General features: G+C 37.8%; 1 protein-coding gene across 1 annotated transcript in view; it reads left to right on the top strand.

Moving 5' to 3' along the window:
- The window catches only part of KIF21B (kinesin family member 21B), a 70,159-nt gene that overhangs the window by 4,852 nt on the left and 37,993 nt on the right, over positions 1-27,314 (top strand). Inside the window, exons 2-4 of the mRNA XM_088153082.1 lie at positions 21,102-21,324; positions 23,045-23,227; positions 24,911-25,060. Of these exons, the coding sequence (XP_088009208.1) occupies positions 21,102-21,324; positions 23,045-23,227; positions 24,911-25,060 (556 nt within the window). The remainder of the gene's footprint in view (positions 1-21,101; positions 21,325-23,044; positions 23,228-24,910; positions 25,061-27,314) is intronic.

The following is a 27,314-nucleotide window of genomic DNA, read 5'->3' as shown; positions in this document are numbered from 1 at the left end:
AGAACAACCAACCAACAGGAATGGACCTCAGAAATCCTTCATGCTCTGAATCAGTGTTTCTCAACCTTGGCAACTTTAAGAAGTATAGACTTCAACTCCCAGTGGAATTCTGGGGAAGATGTGGAAGTCCACGCATCTTAAAGTTGCCAAAGTTGAGAAACTCTGCTCTGAATTAATCCCTTTAGCTATAGCTAAAATGTGAAAGGATAGAATGGCTTCATATTTTGGAGACTTGCAATTTGGCCTCTGTTTCAGATAATACTTTGAGTTTTCAGGGATATCTTGGGTTCTTACCTTACCAGTCTGGCCTGATACATATAGAAATATACACTATAGTGGTTAAGAATGAAGCTGTGGTGCAAATGTACTGAAGTCACCCATGGAATCCATTGGTTAACTCTGGTATCTCTCAGTTAGCAATCACCATTCATATATAGAGTTCTGGATTGAGTAATATGGTATATATCTTGAGGTAAGCTATGGTTTATTAAAATATAGCTGCCTGGGTTCACAGCACATTCTAAGCCATCAACCATGATTGATCACAGTAACAGGATTTGTAGTCCTAAGTCATAACCAAACCGCCACATGCTAGTTCAATGAATGGGTAACCCCAATCTGTATAAGCTAGCTTTCTTAGGAAAATATATTTAGAAATCAGAATTATTTTCTTAGGGCACCTATATGGACATTGCACACATCCGCATGAACAATATGCTAATAATTCTGAGATACATCACAAAAAATGCTTACTAATCTGAACAGTGCTCAAGGGTGCAGAATGCCAGTGATGAGAGAGTGACATAGTAAAGTAAGAAGAAAGGAGTATGATTATGCTGCCTTTGATGATCCACACCATTCTGCAATGGAAATTCAGTACTGCAATGAGTATTCTATATTTTTCACATTAGGTAATGCTACATGGATTGTCCCTTTCTTTCTATTGTGAAGTAACACATACATCCTATTGCTCCTAGGATATGAAGCAAAGATGGAAGCGTCCTGCTTTCCAGTGGCCACAGCACATTACGTCTTATTTAATATTTTATGGATTAGAATGTATGTTACAACAACCATAGGGAGTGGCTATGCGATTTAAAAAGCTTACCATATGAGTAACCATTAGTATATAGACACTCTGAAGCACTTGGAGGAATATTCTGTGGGGTTCTGAAACTTTCTACAGTGATGCTGTATGGTGTGCTGCCATATTCATTGGAACTCTCTCTAAAGGCGTTTATTTCCAGTAACCACAAATGACCCTTCACAACATTAGCATGAGGAAGGTTATAAGTTTTTTTTTTCTTTCACCTGCAACTAACAACAAAATGTAAGGCTAACCATTTGTAAGAACTGTGCTTTGGAAGAGAAAACATCAGATAGTCATCCAACCGAAGTAATTGAAGTGTTGCTTTCACACAAAATGACCTGTCACCATATTGTGTTCATATCTTGCAATCATTGCTCTGTGGTTCCCATGCAGTTGGTTTCAGTGGAGCACCATGGGACAAATGCAGCTGATGGCTCACCATACCATGGCCGTAAAATCTAATGGATGTCTTTCTCTTTATTGCTATTTGATTCTCCACGGTAATGGCAATGCCTTCTAATTTAGTATCATCACCAAACTGCATCAGTGTATTTCTACTTCTTTCTCCAAGGTCTGGACTAATCTCTGAGAAACACTGAACTTCTCTCCAATGTCGAGATTTGTATTTTAATAAAACTCCTTTTCACTTTCCCTGCATTTATCCAGTTTCTTCTTTTTCTCGCTGTATATAATCTCCAGTTTCACTAATAATTGCTATCTGGTATTGCAGTAAATGCTTTACTGCATTTTGCTTACCCAGAAAAACCAGTTATCTTCTCAAAAAAAGGATATAAGATTAGTCTGATAGAAATCTGCACAATATATTCCACATCCCCACCCTTAGCTCTATGCATCACTTCATTCATGTTTTGTGACATGTCATGCGACTGAGAAATATAATTTCTTATATCTTGGATCTGGAGTGAGGTGAAGTCCTTGTGGGGCCCAGCCTACCCTGTACTGAATCCATCCTACTCTGTATGGTGTGTTATCTATCTCCATATCTATAATCATCCTTGTCCTGTGGCCTTCCTAAATTGGATACCTTCCAGGGTGGCAGGGGATTGGTTTAACTTACCTACATGATACTGGTTGGGGAGGGTCGTTTTACTACTTCTGCCTGGCAAGTATGTGGAATATTTAATATGTATTTTAAACTTCATGGAATGTAAAACATCACTTTATTATATTAATGTAAATAAAGATCAAACCCAGTTCCTAAAATAACACAAGTCACTATGAATAATGCAACAGAACCCATATGGGATGTCAAATACTAAGATATCTAGAATTATTTCCAATATGTTGTCCCACATGTTTAGCGATTGGGTGAGCTTTGCTGTTGATGTGGGTTTTAACCCCGGGCATCATGGGTTTCATGAGGATACTGTAGTTGTTGCTTTAATCCCAGTACTCCACCCAGAATCCCTTTTGTGAGATGGGCAGCTATGTACATTGTTTATTTATTTATTTAAATAAATTTTTAAAAATGTGGCTAATTGCAGCATCAATGTTATTTCTTGGAAGAAGAAATTCTGTCTGGGTGAGAGTGGGGATTAAAATTATGTTTAGTATAAGCAGTATATTTTGGAAGTAGAAGTCAGAGTTGTATGTTCTCCAGTCATAACAGGTTGGTTCAACTACAATAGCAGTAAATATATGTATGTATGTATGTATCCTGATTTCAGTTTATAATGCCAAGCTTATAAACTTAACTAGAATTTAGGAGACTCACATTCACAGGATTAACAATGCTGCCACGAGCTCCTGGATATAAACCTAACTAACAAACAGATAAGTTACTCTATAAATATGTGTGAGCTTTTCTACCTCCATTTGTTTCTTTAGATACTTATAAGGAGTAGTTCAAAAGAGACTTTCTAAATTTTTCTTTCATATTTGCAGCAGTAGTGTTATTTTACATCATATAAGCTGTTTAAGATATAAAATTATGAACTAAGTAACTGGCATTCTTTTGTTTTCCTTTGCTGCCTTTAATATAATTAGGTGTGCTATCAAAGTTGCACAGCTTCAGTTTCATGGTAAGAGGAAATGACTATCTAAGATCCAGGTTTTTTTTTTTTTTCTTAAGGATTATTGTACAGGGGAATATTCCAATATATTTTGAGGCAAAGGATCAAAACTGTAGAGATCACAGCCTTGTAAAAGCAATCACATTTCATCTTATTACTGAAAGAGGTAGGATATAACTGCTGATTGAGAGGAAATAGTTCTGTGTTGGTGCTTTTAATTCTGGACAGTCGAGACACACACAGGAGGACAGGAGATCATTATGATGTTTGCACCTTTTCTGAAAACTCTGCTTCTCTAAAGAGGCCTGCTCACACTTATAAAACCACTAAGCTAACAAGCTGTGTTTAGGATCCAAATTGTCATGCAGAGCAGGTGCTCCGATCTTTTTTTATAGTTGCTTAATTTGATCAACCGAAGGCGGCTTTTTTCATAGTCTGTGAGAAAGTGTAAAATACCAATTTGCTGCCATCAGTTATGTAGATTATATCTCTGTGTTATTTGCTACAGTATTCTGTTTCCTATCTAAAACATAATTGCTACTTGTGGCTCCCCTTTATAAGTATTTTAAAAAAAGAAAAGAGCATTTGTACACAAGTGGATCCATAGAACAATGTGTATGAGGTTTTTTGCTTAAAAATGAACCTATTTAAAATGATTGGAGACCTTTTCCCACTATTAAATTAAGATATACCCCCCCCACATGCACATGCACTTCCTTGAAATGACACAAAACCATATCAGCATAAAAGTTGCTGTCCTGTTCCCAATCCCTACCCTGCCTCTAATGCATCTCTACTGCATCTCTGCTGAATGGTGTAGTCCTGATTTGTGACTGCCACACATAATCGGCAGGGTGATTTTATTAGCGACTTTGATGCTTTCCCCTTTTGGCTTGTCCTTAGCCAAGGTGAGGGAGAAAATCATATATTCATTTATAATTTCAATTTTTAATTCTGTCCACTTGCAAATGACTCTTGAGCAGCTGGATTAATACCAAACAATACAATCTGTCAAAAAAGAGTAATAGAAAAGGCCAGAAAGGAAAGGGTCATGATGGTTAAACAAACTAGATAATCTCAGTGGTGGGTTCACACACATCTTGGCCCTATGCCTGTGAAAAAGATTAGGTTTGTAAGGTTTTGTAAAGGACAGCAGGGTCAGGCCGTATAGATCTCGGGGGCATCGCTGTTCCAAAGAGCAGATCCATGCTTTGGGGAATCTACCAAGGATAGTGATTAAAACTGACAAGTATGGAGCAAGTAATAAAAGAAGGCCCATTTCTTGAGGAAAAAGTAAGGTGGTTGCATCTAAAACTAAAGAGGCATTTCAGAATACTGTTAAAACAAGATGTGGCAAATGCTGCTTCATCTTCCCCAGATAAAATGGTGAAGCTCAGCTCTGGTCTCTTCTAGCTTGTTGAAAGCCAGAAAAGAAACTGGTGTCAAAAGCAGGAGGGGGAAAGTGACAGGTGTGAAGGGGACAAACTCAAGAAATAAAATGCTAATGGAGGGAGCAAATGTTGCAGAGAAATGGCTGTGATGGGGCTGGCTGGTGAGTGGAGAAAAGGGGGTGAGCTGGTACCTCCCTAATTCTGAAATTCTGCTTCAGTCATGCCATAGTATCTCTAACTGAATTGATGATGAAACAGCAGCTTTTCACACTTGGAAGCAGCTGTTGGATGGTATTGAAATAAGGAAGAAAATACTAGTTTAACACTGATACTTAATAATGACCGGGCTGCATTGCTAATGGATTTGGGATGGGATAAGATAAGATAAGATCATCAACCTAGGAACAAGAGTGGAAATTGGTACTCTTAAGGTGCAGGGAGGAATCAATGAAAAGGCCCATCCATGATGATAGCAATCTCTGAGTGAAGGGACCCGGAAGAGAGCCCTTCTATTTCTTTGTATTGGATGGGCAGAAACCATTGGAGAAGGTGGTCTTGGAGATATCCAGGACCTATGCCACAAAGGGCTTTAAAAGTGACAATGAGCAGCTTGAATTATTCCAAGATGCCAACATACTGGAAAGGATTTTGGTTTAAGAGTGTTATGTGAACCTAGCTATTATAGTTTGTAAAGTATAGGTTACACATCTTAACGTGTTGTATATAGCTCGCCAGTTACAGCTTACTTATGAGCCATGCTTAACACAATCCTCACTTAGTGCTAAACAGAATAAATCAAATCATATGAAGTGGCCATAAGATGTAGTCAGTAGGAAAATTCACTGTGGTAATTCTCCATACATTTCCTCACTGCTGTTTTCTCTAAAAAGAGCCACAAGTTCATAATCAGGCTAACTAAATAAAAACTACATTTATTAAATCTACGGATTATTCTCGACTAGTTACATTTGTTTGCAGAGTTGTAAACATTAGATATTTACAGGATACTGTCTGTATTGCATTTAGTTTTAAATTAACTAAGCCTGTCCAGCATTAAGTTGATTCAGCCTCATTTTGTATGATGAGGAATAATGTCTTGAGGGCAAAAACTCAGATCATTGCTGTTGTCAAACACCTTTGTGGGTTTCTGCCTTTTTGTGCCATAATCTAGCAGACTTTGCCTGCTTTAGTACAGAAATTATCCACATCCTTCTTTGCATGCTTTATGTATTTTTTAACTATTTGTTTCTAATATCTTGGAGTAGTAGATTCCAGTTCAGGTACCCTTAATGGGCTGGGGCACCTGATAATGCAGACTTGTACTACTAGTAAATTTGGCCCATAGCATTTACAAATCAAAGAAAGTAGAGTGATTCCAGAACTGTTCTCCAGTGACAGTGTACTTTAAAACAATGTTTTGTATTTGCATAAACATATAGCTTTATGAATCTAATTTAGAATTGTCTGCCTAAAGGTTTTTTTTTAAATTAAGTGAGAGCTTATATCAAATTGCAAAAAAGATGTGTACTGAAGACTTTAAAAATGTCTTTCACTGAGCACTTCCTGTAGTATCAGAGTTCTGAGAGTGCTGAGAAGAGTCAGGAAATGAAGCTTGTGAAATGGGGGGAAGGAAGTACATTTCAAGTTTATTTAAACTCTTGCAGCCTTTAGACCTCAGCCACTTTTAAAAATATTCTTGTTGAAACATGCCATATCCTTGATCTCCCCAAGAGACAGGGATCCTGGTAATTAACCATTTTATTCTTGTGGCCTTTCTCCCTTTTGAAAAAAGAGTGGACAGAAAAAAATGGCAAATATTTTAGACTCTAGTTCCTTATGCTATTAGCTGTCATAGAGTGATTGATCTTAGATTTTGATTAACCGACTGTAACTTCCTGATTAGGTACCATTTGATAGGTCTGTATTTGTAAAGCAAAAAGTTTATCTAAGATAGCTCCCTTAGTTATACTGCCATAATTTACTTTGATGCCATCCAAGTAACAGAAAAATTGCAGGATATTGACAGATCTACTGAGAAAGAGAAGGAGAACTTAAATGTTGATTTCTAAGTAGGAATGCTACCACCTTAGTAATCTCTTTTCACAGGTGTCATGATGGTAGGAGCTGTTATTGTTTAGTACATTGGATTGTTTTAGGCCAGGAAATTAAAAGTTGGGTCTGGAGCAAGAAATGCTTAGCATGTTCTGCAGATACAGTTAAAATCATAACCAGCTTAAATTGGTGAGTAAATTTGATACTGGTTGATGTAATATTTACAGTGAATATTGATTTCCACCTTTGTGCTTATCCTTCATTGAAGATATTCACAATAAGTTCCAAGGTGGATTTAAAGTACACTAGTGTGAAAACTGGAATCTCTTAGCACAAAGGACTAACTTAACTAGGACTAGACATGGGGATCAAAGTGTAGAACTCCGTAGCTCAGAAGTTCCCCAGTGTCCACTCAGGGAATAGCATATATGGAAGCAGCAGTACATTCCAGGAGTGACACGGGCATGCTAGAATAAATGAACTGAGCTTGATGCTACTTGACCACAACATAGTTTTTAATTTTAAAAAAAAAAGTTTTTTTGTAATTGCGGGTAGGCAGAGAGCCAACAAAATGCATGTAGCTATCCAAAGAGTGACCTAAGAAGATCATTAAGTCTAGGATGTAGAACTACCTAGCTGCACTACTTCCATACCATTTAAATGAAAATGATAACCCTAGAACTCACCACCTTATTTAGAAACCAGTTGTTTGGTTGTTTAGTAATAAACTGGGACGTTAAAGAATTTCATGCCCTGCACTTTAAAATGATCTGATCTAATTTTCATTTCTTGGAATCAAATACAAATTGGAACACATCTTTCAAATTATGCATTTCAGATCTTAATTCAAATATTATGGAGGGAAATAGTATGTGCATATATATACACACAGACACACACACACATAACCTTTGAGTCAGTCTTGACTCCAGATGACTACATTAACAAGTCCATGCAGTTTCTTGGCAACATTCTAGAAATGGTTTCTCTAAAAATGAGAGAAAGTGATTGGCCCAAAGTCACCCAGTTTGCTTCCATGCCCGAGTCAGATCTCCCCACTCCTTGTCCAGTGCCTTAACTACCAGACTAAATCTCTCTCTCTCATTCTTTCTGAAAATTGCATGAAACCATATCAAAAGTGATATTCTATTATATAAAATATTTTATATTATTTCAGCAGTGAGATGAATAACTGACTATCCAAAACTGACATGGATTAGAAATAGAATCATTGGGAATTGGACAGTTTACAAATTGAAATAAATACATAAATAAATAGGCTAATTTGTCTGTCTGTAAATATTGGCAAAGTGAAAGAAAGTACTTAGGAGTTCCAATTCCTCATGCTGAGAGTAAGAAGTTTCTTTAAGCCAATTCATTTACATCTTTTTGAGGGCCTACAACAAGATTATATGAGGTAGAAACCTTATTCTGAAGATTCAGCTATATCAAATAGAGTAATTGAACAATCCCATTTTTGTTCTGTTTTTATTTCAGATGTTGAGAGAAAATACATAAGTACTACCATTCTTGAGATCAGCTATAGTCTTAATGGCACTAGAGGCTGAAAAAGGCATACAAAATTTTTGTTTATTTTTAAATGCATTTGTCTTTGCTATCAAAGACCTAATTTGTCCATAGTACATTTCTTCAATTGTGCTCCTTTGTTTGGGTGTGTGTTTTACTGTGTTTTGCCGACTGCAGCTCTCTGTTGAAGACTGCCCTTTCTTGCCCTAAATGCCATGGAGGTTGCCTCAGTTTTAGCTTCTTCTGGTGTAACAGTGGCAGATCTCCACTGTGATTACTATTTTGTTGTGGAAGCTGTAGTTTCCCCTTAACAGAATGGGATGAAATATATCATCTGAGGTATTCTGGGAAAAGAAAATGATAGATGCCCTTAAAGAAAGCTAAGTCAGTCCTTAAAACAGAATTTAATACTAAGAGGAGTAATAAAAAATGTATCCTTTCATTTCAGAACAAATTGAAACAGGCACTGACTTTTAATTGTTTTTATCTGCTGCTTTTGCTTTTATATTTTGTTTTTAATTTCATGACTTGTCTAGAAGACTTTGGATTGACAAAAATATAAACATGTACAACTTTAATTCAAAGAAATATAACTAATTCAAATGAATGCAATTGATTTGGTTTTTCATTCTTTCCTATTATTATATTGCTTTACTATTCCATTTCTTTTGAAGTGGAGATTGCAGTATTGCCCCAAATGCTGTCACATACTTTTCTGCCTGTATGGTCCCTCACTCAAATATATATGTCGCTGAACTAGTTTCTCTTTCTGAAATAAGATTTTTGTTTCACTTTTAACACAGTATGATTGAAGTAAGCATATTTCTCTGCTAACAATTCATCTCTGTGTACAGCTGAGGTTACATCAGCCAGAATGGGCAGATTGAAATTCCATCACCTATTCTTCTTTCCTATCTAGCATCTGGCCTGTGCTACCCATAATGTGTTTAAACTCATCTGCCCTCTGACTCCCAAATTGGGCAACTTTCTTCCTCTGCAAAGTAGCATCAACAGTCAAATTTTACAGTCTTCAAGTAATGCAAGTATTGTTACTTCACCTAATCATTACTTTTATCTTTGTCAGTTGCATTATATACAATTATGACAATCTTGCAGCACCCAGGGTTATACCCTTGGCATGGCAAGGACAGTAGGCATATTGTAGAAAAAGAAAATCGATTTTGAAGTCTGCATCTCAGCATTTCTCTAACTTGTAAAATATTTTATTGAAAACCTCTATTTAAGATAAACCTGTTGGCCTCATCTAATGCATTACAAGTAATCTGTGATGCAATTTGATTATTTTAGAATTTGGAAGTAAAGGTCTTATTGAGGGGAGGTTCTTTTGATACCAATTTATATATTAAATGTATATTAAATGTGATAAATTAGCTCATTCTGTCTTGTGGGAGGATTTCTGCATGCGAATCTTGCCTAGAATGTACAGGTTCCAGACATTTATGCACTTGGACTTGTTTTAATCAATGGTGTTGACAAGTATCACATTCAGAAAGCCTCCCCACCCTACATAAACTGATTTCCAGGGTACTTTGCAAATGAGTCTGTCAGCATCTTTTCTAGGAAGAAGTCCAGGGCAGCAGAGCAGGCCAGGGTTAAGGACTGTAATAACAGGAGGTTTGTGAGTCATGTTTTTGAAGAACATTAGCTGCAATAGTGTGTGTTATGAAGTCATTCCCTGCACTAAGCTTAAGACAGTTCTGCTTTTCTTTGTGCTATCTCTTGCCTTGTGGGCTCCAACCATGTGAGACAAATAACAGGCATGGAGTATTGACATTCTTAAATTCTGTTTTCTAGCTTATTCTCCTTGTTATTTTTTCTGCAGAGTAGAAATACTTTAGAACAGATATATTTTTCTGCAGTGCACTGATTCGAATAGATGCAACAACAAGAGAACCCTATACACACTGTCTCTATTCTCTCATTCATTCATTCATTCATTCATTCATTCATATATATATATATATATATACACACACACACACACACATACACACACATACATACATACACATACATACACACACACACACAGAGTACTGTGCAAAAGTTTTAGGCAGGTGTGAAAAAATGTTGTAAAGTAAGAATGCTTTCAAAAATATATATTGTAATTGTTTATGTTTATCAATTTACAAAATGCAAAGTGAGCAAACAAAAGAGAAATCTAAATCAAATCAATATTTGGTGTGACTAACCTTTGGCTTCAAACCAGCCTCAGTTCTTACACTTGCACACTTTGTACACTTGCACAAAGTCAGGGATCTTGTAGGACTAGAGTCAGGTGTATGATTAACCAATTATACCAAGCAGGTGCTAATGATCCTCAATTTCATATGTAGGTTGAAACACAGTCATTAACTGAAACAGAAACAGCTGTGTAGGAGGCTTAAAACTGGGTGAGGAACAGCCAAACTCTGCTACTAAGGTGAGGTTGTGGAAGACAGTTTCATGTCACAAGTCATACATCATGGCAAGACTGAACACAGCAACAAGACCCAAGGTAGTTCTATTGCATCAGCAAGGTCTCTCCCAGACAAAAATTTCAAAGCAGACTGGGGTTTCAAGATGTGCTGATCAAGCTCTTTTTGAAGAAGCACAAAGAAACGGGCAACGTTGAGGATCGTAGACACAGTGGTCGGCCAAGGAAACTTAATGCAGCAGATGGAAGACACATCATGCTTACTTCCCTTTGAGATTGGAAGATGTCCAACAGTGCCATCAGCACAGAACTGGTGGAAACCAGTGGGACCCAGGTACACCCATCTACTGTCCAGAGAAGTCTGGCCAGAAGTGGTCTTCATGAAAGAATTGTGGCCAAAAAGCCATACCTCCAATGGGGAAACAAGGCTAAGCTACTCAACTATGCATGAAAACATAGGAACTGGGGTGCTGAAAAATGGCAGCAGGTGCTCTGAACTGATGAGTCAAAATTTGAAATATTTGGCTATAGTAGGAGGCAGTTTGTTCGCTGAAGGGCTGGAGAGCGATACAATAATGAGTGTCTGCAGGCAACAGTGAAGCATGGTGGAGGTTCCTTGCAAGTTTGGGGCTGCATTTCTGCAAATGGAGTTGGAGATTTGGTCAGGATCAATAGTGTCCTCAGTGCTGAGAAATACAGGCAGATACTTATCCATCATGCCGTACCATCAGGGAGGTGTGTGATTGGCCCCAGATTTATTCTGCAGCAGGACAATGACCCCAAACACACAGCCAATGTCATTAAGAACTATCTTCAGCCTAAAGAAGAACAAGGAGTCCTGGAAGGCATGGTTTGGCCCCCACAGAGCCCTGAACTCAACTTCATCAAGTCTTTTGGGATTACATGAAGAGACAGAAGGATTTGAGGCAGCCTACATCCACAGGAGATCTGTGGTTAGTTCTTCAAGATGTTTGGAACAACGTACCTGCCGAGTTCCTTCAAAAACTGTGTGCAAATGTGCCTAGAAGAATTTATGCTGTTTTGAAGGCAGAGGGTGGTCACACCAAATATTGATTTGAGTTGGATTTCTCTTCTGTTCGCTCATTTTGCATGTGGTAAATTGATAAACATAAACAATTACAATATATATTTTTGAAAGCATTCTTACTTTATAGCATTTTTCACACCTGCCTAAAACTTTTGCACAGTACTCTGTGTGTGTGTGTGTGTGTGTATCGCTGAAGATGTTACCTAGCCCAGTAATGAAATGTCTGCAAGAAAACAACTAAACACAGAGAACCTCAAGGACTCCACAGTTCAACCCTGAGCTACATATATTCTTTTTGATAGATAGATAGATAGATATTTTCTCATATTTTCATTTTCCTACTCACTTAAGAACAAGTATTGCAGTATAGAGTACAGTACAATATATATATACGTACTTTGGGGGGGTATGGGAGAGTGAAGAGTAAACAGAATTGGTCAACTAAGTTTGTAAGTTTATAATTATATATAAGATTAGTTTGTCTAAAAATGTCATTGGCATGAAACCTCAATTAATACTTGTAACCTTCATGATACTTGTATTATGAAGATATTCTAATTTAGCAATTTCAGCCAAGAAAATTCATCTAATGATATATGGAGGCAGGGAGTGAATATTATCTAATGTATTAAGGATTATTGAGATAATATATCAAAATGCATACTGATAACATTTTTTTTTTTAAAAATCCATCCTTCTGATCTGTAGAAAAGAAAATATTTTTTTTCTCCAGCACTATTTAGGGTTTTGCAGAGCAAATAAATATAACTGTTTATTGCCTAGCTCTCTCTGCATGGTTGATCTGACTGTTGGGCTCTGAGGGAGTATCCTATACCAAATCCTGTCAAAATATTCTGGGTTATTACATGATGTGGAGGATGAGCTTGTGATGTTGCATATTAAAGAGGGGCTAACATGCAATTCTAACCCAGATGCAGTCTCCTGGGAGGCTTGAATGTGGCAACAGTGCTATGAAGGCGGGGTCATTTCTGTTGTTAAATGCAAAGGATTTACAGCTTGCAGGCAAGAGTTAAATATGGAAAAGAAAAAAAAAACTAGGGGTGAAGGCATTTTTATCAAGCCTGTTTCAGTCATCCCCACATGTTTTATGAATATTGGAAGCTTGAAGTAAGGCTGGTCTAAAATATTTTGTTGCCTGCATTGGAGCAGTAGGTGCCCCCACCTCCAAGTAAATATGTATGATACTTCTGAGCATGAATCACATCTTCATGAAAGAACATTTTATTGGAGAATAGTAGATAGAGCAATATAATCCAGAATGTAATGTGCCATACTGACTGTTCCCATAGTACAGCTCTTGTAGTGTCAGTGATGTGGATGTCCCAGGACCCGAAGAATTTAAGTGGAGCCAGAAATAAACATGTGTTATAAGATATATAATATATCCTTTGGGTTTGTATGTTCTTTCTGGTACCCCTTTTAGTGTATTTATGCAGGTGAAACTGTGTCTGGATGGGAGGCTACGTGGATTGCAGTTTCAGTATCTCAGTATCTTCAGACTGGGGCAGCTGTCTCATCTTACCTAATGGTACAACTAGTCTCTAGAATGATTACCCTTACAGTAGACTTTGTGGTTAGATAAACCTGTCATATGAAAGCAAAAGTTTCTGTTAATTTTAGAAGATCTTGGTGAGCTCTTGTTGACCTTAAGATGAATGCCCATTTGATGTGGAAAAGACTAGGAATACATTTGTTCCTGACACTTGCAGATATGTGTCTATAGTTTATGCCACATATATAGATAAAAATAATTTTCATACATATGCAGAGATATCTTAATACAAATCAGATGATTAAAATAAATTTTCTTGGCATAAGTTAACAAGCCTCAAAGCAGAAGAGACAGAGACAGTGAGGGGAAAAGAAACTAGAAGTCATTCAAATAGGAACAGCAATACAGGCATAACATATATTAGCATCTAAACCCATGTTGGAAGATATAACAATTTATGGAGTTGTCCACAATGATATCTGAGCATTGTCAATATCAAAACCTTAGGTTCGGTCACTGATTGAATCTAAATCTGCAGAGTACTGATGTTGGAAAATGTGTCATATAACCACACCCATTGTACATTGGTGATTATTGTTGGAGAGACCAGAAAGAAGCTATATCTCTCTGTTTGCCAACCTAGATTATGCTAGTATTCTTATGTGTCCAGCCAACATTTGGGAAGATAATGGCTTTTCTCATGATAAATGGGGCCCTAAAGCCTCATCATATGTGGCTTGTCTAATCTATATTTCATGGTAATAGTCCCTTGGTCATGGACATTATGGCTTAACTAGATTCTTCCTTCATATTCTTACATGTTGAAATATGTTGGAGTGCTTGTTTAAAGGAGTCAGCTGGTTCCCAAGGTGTATCGCTGATTCTCTCATAAAGGGCAATAAAAGTTCTGCTGTATAGCCTAATCCAATCCAGGCAAGAATTTGGAAATGCACCACTGATTTAGATGTTAATATCTGAGGAGACTGACTTGGAGTATTTGCAATAACTAGCCTTGCTAAAGAAATTAGCCCATTCAGTTCTTTCCTTCCTCTGCTATTATTTGGAATTTAGTATTGATAAAGGAAGAATAAGATAGCATAAGTTTGGACACACTTTCCATGCAAAACGTTTCAACTAGGTTGGTTAAATCATAGTTAAAATATCCTGTGCAATACTTATACGTGCATCTCAGATTTTGGAAGCTGAATGGACTAACTCTGCTTATCCTCTATGTCAGGGGTGGGCAAACTTTTTTTCATTAGAATTACAAGTTCCATCTGATGAAAAAAAAATATTCTCTGAGTTAAATAATTTGGAGTCAAAATTTATTTGACTGCCATTCAGCTCTGGTACTTAAATCTTTCTGCTCTTGATTACCCAAGGCTTTCTTGATTTCAGTAGTATATGTTGAAATAGTGGGAAGAGCCATTTAACAATTGGAGGCAAGTCATCCTTGCCAATCTATTGCAAACCTAGATTTATTTCTGCCCACCATTGCCCTCTATCATTGTTGACCTTACATTTAATCTGAACATTACATGTGAAATTTGAAACCATGCTAATACCATAGAATAGCTTTTTCCTTCAGGGGAATTCTGTTCCCATTCGTTCATTGTAAAATAGGATTGAACATGGGGAGTTGGTACTCTCTGGATTTGAAAGGAACTGTGCTGCCTTCAGAATTTAAAATGATGCCTGTAAGCATGATGTTCATGTGATTTTTGAACATGAGTGATACATTTGATAAAAGTGAGAGCTCTGGTGTATTATAGATGGCTTTTAATAAGCTGCCAATAGCTAGAGATCTTGTCCTGAATGATAACTTCATCTTTTGCAACCTATGTTAATTAAAAGCATTACAAATTACTAATGCAAATTAGGACTGTAGTATTTAGTCTGTTGTTTCTTTCTCTTTTTAGTTTGGCTGATTGCAGTACCCTGAAGATTAAGGGAGGGTTTGGTACTACAGCAGTGTTAACATTTGGTAGACTTGAGTGGTCTCATTTTGTTTGACTTAGAAAGGTACCAGGCTAGAAAGCAGGAGACTGTGTGTTCTAGTCCCACCTTAGGCATGAAAGCCAGCTGGGTGACTTTAGGCCAGTCACTCTCTCTCAGCCCAACTCACCTCACAGGGTTGTTGTTGTGGGGAAAATAAGAGGAGGAAGTAGTATTAGGTATGTTTGCTGCCTTGACTTATTTATAAAAATAATAAAGGTGGGATAAAGCATCTGCAAAAACAACATTAGTCTCCTTCTTTCTACTTACCAAGTGGAAAATCAAGTGGACTTACCTAACAATAAGTAGAGAGGATTTTCTGCATATATCTTACTCTTGTAAGGCATAATATGCCTATACATAATAACTCTTGTAATATGTATGGCAATTTTAGGGCCCTGTTCGGTCAGTACATTGGCTTAAATGGGTTCAAGTTCATATTAGAAACTTCACTCCCTGTTGTAGACTGTCATGCTATATATGTGGCCAGTGGACTGTTTACTGATGTTATGGCTTGATTTTGCATGAGTGATTCCATTTGGTGGAGGAGAGAGATTGTGTCCTTAGGCACACTCCTGATGTGACATGTCACAGGGCTCTGCCTTCTCCCTTTTACTCTTTAATATTTACATTAACCCACTAGGTAAAGTTATCTGTGAGCACAGAATGAGTTATCATCAATATGCTTATGATGCTCAGTTGTTTATCTCCACCCTGGGCAAATTAGGAGATGCAGTCAAAGTTCTGTCTTAATGTCATAAAATTATTGATCTAAAAGTTCTGTCTTGGTGTCTAGGGGCCGTTGGGATCTGGTTGGGGAGAAACAGGCTTAATCTTAATACAAATAAGATAGGATAGCTGTTGATTGGGAAGCATGTTGACTTCAGAGGAGACCCATCATTTACTATAAATGGGACTAGCCTCCCTCATAGAGGGCAGGATCACATGGACTCATGGCTCTTGCTGAAAAAGCAGGTAGAAGCTATGGCCGGGACACCTTTCGCACAGCTCTGCTTGTGTGCCAGTTGTAGCCTTTTCTGGACTGGGAGGTATACTGATAGTCACTCATGACTTTTGTTACCTCTTGCCTATATTGTAATTCATTTTACATTAGGCTACCATAGAGAACCATTCAGAAGCTGCAGCTGGTTGAAAATGCAGCAGTCTGCATGGTAATGAGTTCTTCCCCTTTTACCCATGTCAGACCATTACTGCAAAAGTTGCATTGGCTGCTGATGAGCTTCTTGATGCAATCCAAGGTGCTGGTTACCGTCTATAAAGTCCTATATAGTTTGGGGACTGATTATTTTTTAGACTGCTTGTTCCATGTAGAATCTGACATTTGGTGAGAGATAGAGAATGTCAGTGAACGGGAACAGAGAGACTAGCCTTCTTTTTTATAGCTTCTGTCCCCTGAGACAGCATACTCCTGGAGACAAGGATAATCCCATCCCTTTTGGGAGATGATTAAGAGCTAGCTCTTCCATAGGGCATTTGAGGAGGGGCAGGTGTATGAATTCGGCTGTTCCTGAAGTTGATAAAGAGGTTCCAAGTGGAAATAGAGAGATGCTTCGTTATTATTTTCTGACTTTTTGTGTTTTAAGCCTAATTATTGGAAGTAGGAATTGATAGCCACTAAGAATTTTGGGACTGAGGTGATATAACAACTCACTTAAATAAACACAGATGGAAAAATGCAAAGAGAAGACTTTAAAAAGTATTTTGATTTGCAAACAGTATTGTCTGCCATTGAAAAGTACATTTTGCAGTGGGGAAAAGGGGAAGCACATGGGGTCTCAAGCCACACTCCATAGATTTATGCTTTGTTTATCTTGTATGCTCTTAGCAAAAGTGCTGTAAGGTCCAAATCCTCTTAATAGTTCCACTACTCATTTTTTCTGATCAAACATGGATTAATACAGACCATTGGGGTCAGCACTAATGTTCTTCCTGAAGATATCATAGTGTTCTCTAGCTGCATGGCAAGAAAAAGGCATTTGCGGATTGAACTTACCAGGCTCAGGCTTTTCTCCAGTTATTTGGGCTTAATTATCTTGTGCCAGTCATTGACTGAATAAAGATGATCATAATATGCACATAACTGATCAGTGTTGAAATTGCTTTGCACCTTCTCAGTTTTAGCCCTCCTGGTTGTATGACTCCATTCAAACAAGAGTCATTAAGTCTTTTGAATATTGGAGTCCAATGGCGGTATAAAGCAGGAGCAGGTGCATGTCATATGTTGGCCTCTGCTTTCCACCCTGCCTACCTGTCTGTCCTGGCCAAAGCAAGGAGACCTTCTGATCAAGTTGACAAGTAAGGAAAGCAAGTAGTCCTTTGAAAAGAGAAGGTAAAGCTCTTAAGAAAATCCTTCACCCTTTTGTGTTAGACTTTTGTTTTAGACTGAGAGTTTATTTATTTATATTTCAAATTTGTCACTGCCCATCTCACTGCAGAGCGACTCTGAGCAGTTTAGTTGTTAGGCATGATACTATTCCAGCTGTTTGTGAGAAGGCTTTTAATTTAATTTTTGTTTATGCGGGAATAAATTTAGGGTGCATCCTCCTGTTGCAAGCAAATTTAGAGCAAAGTCTAGGCTGACTGGGAAATCCTAGGACGAAATCCTTTCTGTGGGGATCTTCTTGGATGAGAAATACTAGTGGGGGTGAGAAAAGGAGAAAGCTCCTTTTTGGCCTCTGGTCTAAAGCTTTCCCTTTAACACCAGAGCCCATTTGTGCCTTGGATGCTAGCCCAGTTGGTTCCCCTCTCTATAAATGTTGGCTTTTGCTGATGGAGCTAAACAGCTAGGCCATTGTATATGTCAGGACCACTGGAGAAAATGCCTGAGTGGTGTTTTATATAGTGTGTCAGTGTGCTCTCTTTTAGGGTTGCATTTCTTCCTCCTCGTCCTCCTCCGCCTGCAGGGACTTGGTTGTCATGGGAACTGCTGCTCTTCCATCCTGCTGGCACAGAATGGAGAAGCCTCCCAATTTTTGCATAGTGTTCTGCCTATCTTTTGTAAGCCAAATTTCACATGTGCAATAATTGTAGATCAGATAAGAGTTAAAATAAAAACATCCCTACCACTGAGACAAAATAGGGTTTGGAGCTACAACTCAAAGAATAATGTATGTTGACCACATAGAGTGAATAGGCCAGGCTGTTACATAGAACTTTACTAGATTTGTTTTCCTGCTGGATGCTGATGAACTAAGAAAAAGCATAGGTAAAACTCATCAGGGCTAACTGGAATCTTAAATAAAAAAGGAGCAATTTACAGAAGTTATAAAATAAATAGTTTTACATGTGCTATTGTTTCAACCTTCTCTGATCCCCCTGGACAAATCTGCTTTGACAGTATGGACTCTCAAAGTATCTCCCCGACAAAAGGGGAGAGAGATGAGCATTGCAATGAGTATAAATCCTTCTCTGATTTAGGATCATTAAGTTACAGGGAGGTTTGGAAGGGTGATAGCTTTCTCCCAGGCTAATAGAGTAGCAATGGGGGGGGGGGGCTTGCTCCATTTTTTAAAAAATCTGTATCCATTTTCTTTTGTCTTATTGTTGCCTTAGCCTTATAGTATCCATGGTACAGTAATTATGAATTTAGGAACAAACCCAAATATATGACATTTTTCCTCCTTATTTAATTGCCCATTAGAGTAATAATTATTGTGAAGAACTTTTGCAAGCTGGATGCCAACTCACTGAAACTAGAGCTTCTTTTTTGCAGAGGGTATTATCTTGGTACTCTGAATGCTGCATGCACCTAATGTTATCACATTTGCTCTTACTGTACCATTTCCAGATGCAAAACAAGTCTGTCTTCTAAAACATCAACCTGATTGGCACTAGTTGTGTAGGAGCCTGGCTTTGAAAAGAAGAAATGGCTATAGGCAACTAGCATCTCACTGCAGAAAGATGTCATGCTTCTGTCACAGTTGTTTAATAAGGGCTTGCTTTAAAGACAGACTGTGTTGGTGAAAAGAATAAAATACAATTTTGCCAAAAGTCACTAAGGTTTTTTCCCCATTGGTAAAATGATTTAAAAAATGATTAAAAATAAATAAAACACTAATCTAAACAGAGGAAATGAATTGGTAACATCAGCAGCTTCAAGCAAAGATACTGTACATGTCTTGGAGTTTAGGAAGTGGAAAAAAATTAAAAAAACAATGGACAGCAAGGACTCATTTTGATTTTAAGTCAATTTTATAGATTAATAATTGTACTTGGTATAATTTCTGGGCTGTTCTTGGATTCCTCTGAATCCTAATACTAGTAAATGACTGTTGAAATCTAGAAGCACGTCTGAGTTTCAAATGCTTTGTATCTACTGTATACAGCACTCCTGAGATTTGGTTTAAGTCTTGAGAGATACTTTAAATAATATTCCTGAGTGGGCAGTGCTTAGCAAATCTTTCTAATTCCTATTGCTTTTATCTGTGAAGAGTGAGTGAACAAGTGATTTCATTGTAAGGATACGAAAACAAGCCATAGCGTGACACGCTTCCCTTATTGCCTTCTAATGCTCCCAGCCCTACCACATCCAGATTAAGGTCCTCCTAGTCTGTTGATGAAGCATTTCCTCCTGCAGGGAGGAAGGGAGCAAATACAGGAACAGCTTGCTTATACAGAATTTTATAGGCCTGTTATGCCTTTTTTGAATAAAGCTCTTTGTGTTGGTGGCACTCTTATACATCCACTAATATATGACATGCCAGCTTAATGATATTTGCCAGCTTATGCTAGTGCTATTGCCAGGCACCGTGTGATTCATTATGCCAGGGTTAGATTCAGTAATAGCTTAATTCCTCCCATTTCGTTATGCAAGGCTGTCAGTTCTTCAAGGTGTAGATGGTGCATGGGACCAAGGAGATTGAACATCCTGGGACTGGAGGGGGAAGTTATCAGGCTGCTTATTGAGATTATATATTGATTCTACTAGATGTGTTCCTCGCTGCCATCATCAGAGTATCTGTGCTGAACCTCTTTGGCTTCTATAATTAGCCATTGGAGTAGACTGCAAAATGAGATAATTTTCAACCACATAAAGCCTTTATATTAATGTATGAAAGGCTACAATCTAAAAAAAGTCATTATGTCCATGTGTGTTCATAGTCTTGTATGTGCCCAGCAGGATTTTTGATGGTATCTTGGTATACTAGTCCTACACGCTCCCTTTGTGTTACAAATGGTTTTTCAACTCCCTCTCCCCAACCTCTCCTCCCCATAATTTTTAAGAGTACTGTGATATCACATTAATTTTTTGATGTTACCAAAACCAACTCCAAAGCCTCAGCCACGTGATGTCAGCTGAGAAGGAACAATTCAAGTGGCAGCTGCAGTGCAAAATTGCTTGGCTCCTGTATGGATACCAGAATGCTGGTCTCAGATCCTCTGACCAGTTTCTTCCGGTATATCATTTATATTGCCTGCCTAGTTCCACTAAGGGGATGATTTGTCTTAATTGTCCCTCTGTCTTTTTTCCTCAAGGGATCTTGATACAGAAATAGCTTATTCTGCCTCCTCTCATCCCCAGCTAACTGTAAGCACACATCGCTTGCTGTATACAAGTTAATAATAGATAGGGGTGTCATAGAAAACGTACCTTCTGCGTTTCTTGGCCTTTCTGTTAACAGTCCCTCCTCCTGCCCCGTATCTCTGTATGTGTGGTTATATTTAATCTATCAACTGCAGGTAAATCTGCATGTTTCCAGTCTATGGAATCTGATGCTACCATCCATCTATGAGTCCTTGTAGCATTGCAGTAATGTTGGTTTTAATTTTTTTTCAAGTTTATCATTCTATTATACAGAGATAATATGAGGGCTCTTTAAATAAATTTATATTTATTTAAACATACATATGTGCAACTTCATGAAAATCTCTGTGGCTGCATTTTTTGTGCCTTTAAAAAGCTGTCTGATGTATTGTCTCATTTTCTCCTGTACTTAAGTCCTATAATTCCTTAAAGGAGATTACCTTCCCTCCCTCCCCCCTTTTTTCTTGCAGGATCCGTCCTCAAATGCCAAAGGAAAAGATTGAAGGATGTCACATCTGCACATCAGTGACACCTGGAGAACCCCAAGTACTCCTGGGAAAGGACAAAGCATTTACCTATGACTTTGTCTTTGACCTAGACACTTGGCAGGATCAGATCTATACAACCTGTGTAAGCAAGCTGATTGAGGGCTGCTTTGAGGGCTACAATGCCACTGTGTTGGCATATGGCCAGGTATGTGTCTTTTTCACTCTCTTCACAGTTTCTGTCATGAGCTTATCTGAATGGGATTGACTTTGGGTGAAGTGGCCACGTTTCCTGATTTACGTAGATCAAGAGTACTGTATTTTATGTGAAATCATCCTCTGTTTGAGGGCTTGTCCAGCTAAGTTCAGTTTAAAGATAAACCCACCAGAAAAGAGAGCATGGGGGCCCCTTAGATTTTAGTCTTTTCCACTGGAGTGAGAGGTACTATACTTTTGTTTAAAATTTAGTACTTAGTTACATGTGTGTGTCTTTCTGTGTGTATCAAGATAGGTACCTTTTATACAACCCTGCACTCTTTTGTCCTCCTTTTTAGTCGATGCATTTCTTCTTGGGGGCGTGTGTGTGTGTGTGCACACACGTGTAAGGGGTATCTATAACTCCCATGCATGTAATCCCATAAGTTCCACTCCAGCTTCTGATTGGTTCCAAAAGACTGTAAAATGTTTGGATTAAAAGAGGAGAACCCCCCCCCCAAATACTGTAAATATATATGTGTGTGTGTGTGTGCGTGCATTTGTATATACACACACACACACACACACACACATCACCCTCATTTTTTTCTTCTGCTTATGATTGAATTGCAGCCTGGTAGATGTAGTCCTCTACTCCCACATCCCTATCTTGAGTCCCCCAAATCCTCCACTGATTTCTGCAGTGTGATATAATTATGTCTGAGGTGGTCATTATTTAATTTAAATTCCATATGTGTCTCTTTTGGAATAAAGGCTGAGGTGAGGCCTGTTTCATCACATGGAGGGGTCCATCATGTCCTGAAAAATTCTTGGAGGACATTTCCGGCCTTCAAGCCAATGAAGGGATACTGTTTCTGATCAAATGAGTATTTTGATGGCATCATCCATGTGTTAATTTAGTTAGCAAGCGGACATACATTGATGTTGTTTGAAACAACATCATAGCAGTGCATCCAAGTCTTTCTGGATATGTCATAACATTTGCTTAGTTCATCTTTTTTCATGACTAGAGTGAATACTGATTTCATATCCTGTCATGGACATTCTCTTTTTACAACACTTTTCTTCAAATGATTATTGGCTGAGCCTTGTTTCTTAATAGTATTTTTCCAAGGGACTTGTACTTCTTTAGGAGCAATACTTCAGTTTTAATAGAACCCTATAAGGCAGGTGAGGTTGAGTCCAGTAATGGCTTCTAAAGGCCACCCAATGAGCATCGTAGCTATATGAGGATTTGAAATTAGTTTTCTCACATTTCAACCATGACTTCACACTGGTTCTCACCAGCCCTTAGGAAAAGGTGGGAGAGAATTTGAAATGAATTAATCAGATGCAAGAAGAATGCATGGTAAATTAATGCTGAAACACATGGCAGCAGTAGACAAGCTTGTAAATTAGCTTCTGACATGAAACTGCTTTTCATTTTAGAAATTCATATTTCCTTTTCTCCCCAGGGCTATGTTTCATTTTTATGTCATGCAGCAGATACAGTATAATGTGGACTTACTTTAGCTATGTAAGAACAATGCAAATATGGAAAAAGTTGTGGCATGAAAAAACTTAAAAAGTAAGACAAATTTATCAAAGGGGTAAATTTGATAGTGATATTCTGTGATTAGCCGAATGACCAACAGGACAGACCAAAGATACATGCTTTCTTATCCCTTTTGTCCGGAGGCAGTTCCATGAAATACTTGCTTTACTCTCTTTAGACAGGTGCAGGTAAGACTTATACCATGGGCACTGGTTTTGACATGAACACTTCTGAAGAGGAGCATGGCATAATTCCACGGGCCATCGCCCATCTCTTCAATGGCATACAAGTGCGTAAGCAGGCTGCACAAGACCAGGGGGTCCCCATCCCAGAGTTCAAAGTCAGTGCACAGTTTTTGGAGGTAAGTATATTGATGTTGTGTGGAGACTGAGTCCTGAGACAAGAGTGTTTGGAAACTCACTGATAAGTATGATGGAGACTGGAAAGTGGTGTGGAATTTCTCTATTTCAGTGTTTGGAGATAAATAGTCAACAGTGATATATCTGAATTCAAATACAAATTAAAGCATGGGGTGTTCCTGTATAGTCTTAACAGGTGGCAGCTTCTGGCCAATAGGCCTAGTTAATAGGCAAGCCTGGTTAATATTGGGGTGGGAGACTTCCAGGGAAACTAGGGCTGTAGGCGAGACTGAGAAGTTAAAAAGAAATCCCAGAAGGCCACAGAAAACTATACCTGTTCTGCTGCCAATAAAACTACATAGTGCCCAGAAAGCCACCAGAAATCAATCTTGACTTGAAGGAGACATTATCTTTACCATTCTTGTATATCCAGTATAAATAGATGAGACCAAAGTGGCATTTGTCTCTGAAAATTATGAAATATAATGCCTGTGAACAGAAGAGAATCCTTACTGGTACTGGATCACTTGAATCTGTAATCTAAGTGTTTACTATACACAGAAACCCATTGAAGTACATATAATTTCTGACAGTAATTATAAGAAAACACAAAATACAGTAAAAAAAACAAAACAAGTTATTCTTGTCACTGCCCTCAGATCTCATTAGCTTTGAAACACTGTTAAGATCTGAGAACTGTTACATGAATAATTTGTATCTATATACTAAACTCTCAGATCTGTTTGATTGTTTGTAACCTTCAGTTGGGTGAAACAGTGCACCATAGGGCAACAGTTTTTGAACCAAGGTACCTCAAATGGGCTAACTTACAGAATGTGTCCAAAATCTGGGACCCATTACTCCCATAGGACTGAAATTTGGGAAAATTGTTGCTGCTTCAGCGCCGTCACCACACTATCTTGGTCAGCTGCGGTCACGTGATTCTCCTTTCCAACGCTCCCTGACAGCTTCCCACAAGTCAATGGGGAAAGCAGCAGGAAGTCTAAACTCAATCATGGGAAGGTGCACAGGTGGGGGAGACTTACAAAGGAGGGAGGGAGGGAGGGAGATTTCTGATGCTCCCTGACAGCTTCCCACAAGGGAAGTTGCTCTCACTCCCACTGCTTTTTAGCCCACTCATGGTCATTCTGTTTCTCTGTTTAGGTAAGAAAATATCTCTGAAACAATGACCCAATGGGTCATGGGTTGTCTAGTTATTTACTTAAGATTCTGCTTCTGGCTGCTGCAAACTTAATAAACATAAAATTTATCTCACTGTTCAGATTTTTGTTGGGCTTTTAGGGGAAGGAAGCATTTCATTTAGCATTGTGCCTCTCCATGTTTCACTCTCTGTAACTTCCTATATCTTACCCCATTAATGTCATTCTCCTTTAGGTTTATCCCAGTAATGAAATGCCTTCCCTATACATTCCTGTAAGAAGAAGAGCACCACACCTTAAAACCAAAGAAGATAAACAATTTCACACTAATTTTGGACTTGCTAATTCTCATACAGGCCTTTTGACACTGTAGTCAGCATCTCTCTTTACCAAAATAAAACACTAAACTTTGAACTTCAAATATTTGCATATCTAAAGGTTTACCCATTTTTGTTTATTGTGGAGCAGTTTAAGACGCAAAACAATAAGTTCCCCAGTAATTTGTTTTTCTGTTTCATTGTTCAGCTATATAATGAGGAGATCCTGGATCTTTTTGATAGCACAAGAGACCCTGAGTACCGCCACCGAAAATCGAACATCAAAATCCATGAAGATGCCAGCGGTGGTATCTATACCACAGGTGTCACATCACGTCTCATTAGCTCACAGGATGAGGTAGGTGATTATACTTTTTGTACATAAGGTCTTACTCCTTTGTTTCATCTTAATGAACATGGAGCAGCTATTTTTTCTGATTCCATGTTCACAGTCACTAAAACAGATTACATTCTCTTCACCTTACCTGTAAAGGCAGATAAAGGTAAAGTCTCCTTCAAGTCAAGCTGCACACCTGGTGACTTCATGGACAGTTTTCTTAACAACAGTGTGGAACTGATTTGCCATTAACTTTCTTCCGATATGTTTTTCAACTTCCCAGTCTAGTTGTAACGTAGTATTCCCTAATAGTTTGTCACCCATTCAACCAAGCTTATCTTCCAAGTCCAAACAAGGTGGTGTTACTTACTCAGTTTCATCTATAAAATTCATCTAAAGACTGGGGTAGCAAATTCCACTTTCCTACCATTACAACAAAGTGGTTTAGGTGATAAAAACTAAGGTTTAATTGAACTGCAGTAACTGGTTTTGAGTATGTATGGGATTTTAAGATTAGAATTCTTCAACTCTGTTTCAGGCTTCAGCCTGGTTGTATTCTGATTTCACTAGAGTTGCTAATGTTCTATCCAGCAAAGTCTAATTGCCATGCATTATTTGGATGGTGTCCATAACTGAACCCATTTTTCAACTATGAAAAATCTCTCTTCATTTAGCTTTAATAATGTGGAACATCATCTTTAGCTTTATGGCTGTCCTTCCATTTCCATTTTTACTTTTTGCAGCTGACTCAAATTGTTACCCTCATTATGTTTTAACAACTAGAATCTAGCTAATACTGTACTGTGTATATGTTGACTGGTTGGAAGTATTTCTTATTTTTAATGGATAACAAGCCTTGGAAGCTAAAATAGGGAATGAAGAGGGTGGGGTGGGAAAGGGACTGCTTAAACTTTGTCCCTCTGATTACTTTCCATCTTCACTTAAAAGATAGCAGCCTCATAAATCTTCCCTCTTACAGACAGAGCGACAGCTGGCAAGTTGTTTTATTTTTATTTCATTACTTTAATATGCATTCCTATCCTGGGAACTTCTGTGAAGAATCATCTATATATTTTTGTGGTAAATATAAAACAAACAAAGAAACGGTTTCTCAATATTAAGACAAAAATCCACACCATTATTCAAAGCCTCTTAAGAATTCACAAAATGTATATGAAGCATAAAATGAATTAAATCATGTCAAATATTCTTTCCATAGCCAAAACCATATTAACAAAGCCAAATTCCTGTTCTTGAGTGTTCTTGTAAAAGACACTGAACAGCTGCCATGCTCAACTGCAGCCTTTGCCAACCTGGTACACTAGTGTTTTGTTGGATTTCAGTTCCCAAGTTATCTGGGGAAATCCAACACACCTGAAAAACATCAGGGTGAGAAAAACTGACACTGTGAATTTATACATACAGATCCTTCCTTCTTTCATTCAAATAGTGAAGATTCTCTTGGTCTAGGATCTTTTTCAGCACGCTGAATTGCTAGGAGCTTCGGATTGGTTTTAGACCCTTGCATGCATATCCTAATATTTCCAGTCAAAAGTACATCAGTCTTGGAAGATAATAAATAATCAGTCATACTTAATACTAAATATTAGAAAGCTGCAATTTTAAAGAAGATCAATTATATGTAGAAGCAGAAAGAATCTGAAAATTTGTCTCTTTATTCCAGTCACCTTTCTTTTCATTTGCTGAGTCCTTAATCTTAGGGCTTCTGAGGACCATAAAAAATACCTCCAAATATGACTTCGGTCCTTGAGAGTAAATATGTATGCTTTGAATCTCAATTTTTCCAGCATTTGTTTTTAATTGTCAAGGGATTAGCGATTTAAAATGTGCTTTTCCCATGTTTATAGAAGGGGATATAAAAGCTCTGCTGCTCCATATAATCTTTTTTTTTTTTAATCTAACCATTACCATCCAATTTAGCATTTAATAATTTCACCCAATGAGAAATTAATTTATTTTGCTATAATCTTAAGATTCTAAATTTTTAGGTACAGTGTTCTTCATTTAATCAAAATTTTCAGTGTATATTGTCAGGATATTTAGACCTTTGTTTCAGTGTAGAAATAAAATGAAATTGAATGCCCAATTACCATGTTCATTTGGATGTTGATTATTACAGAAGTGTAATGAAGTTACTCTTCTGCAGGAAGTTCTTTTAAGTGGGGAGATGCAGAAAGAATCTGAAAATTTGTATCTTTATTCCAGTCACCTTTCTTTTCATTTGCTGAGTCCTTAATCTTAGGGCTTCTGAGGA

The sequence above is a fragment of the Python bivittatus genome, unplaced genomic scaffold (assembly GCF_059951505.1).
Source record: "Python bivittatus isolate LINGU-HERP-01145 unplaced genomic scaffold, Pbiv_v1 ctg000700_np1212, whole genome shotgun sequence".
NCBI lineage: Eukaryota > Metazoa > Chordata > Lepidosauria > Squamata > Pythonidae > Python > Python bivittatus.
The sequence above is the reverse complement of the archived record's forward strand: the minus strand, read 5'-3'. Positions and strand labels throughout refer to the sequence as shown.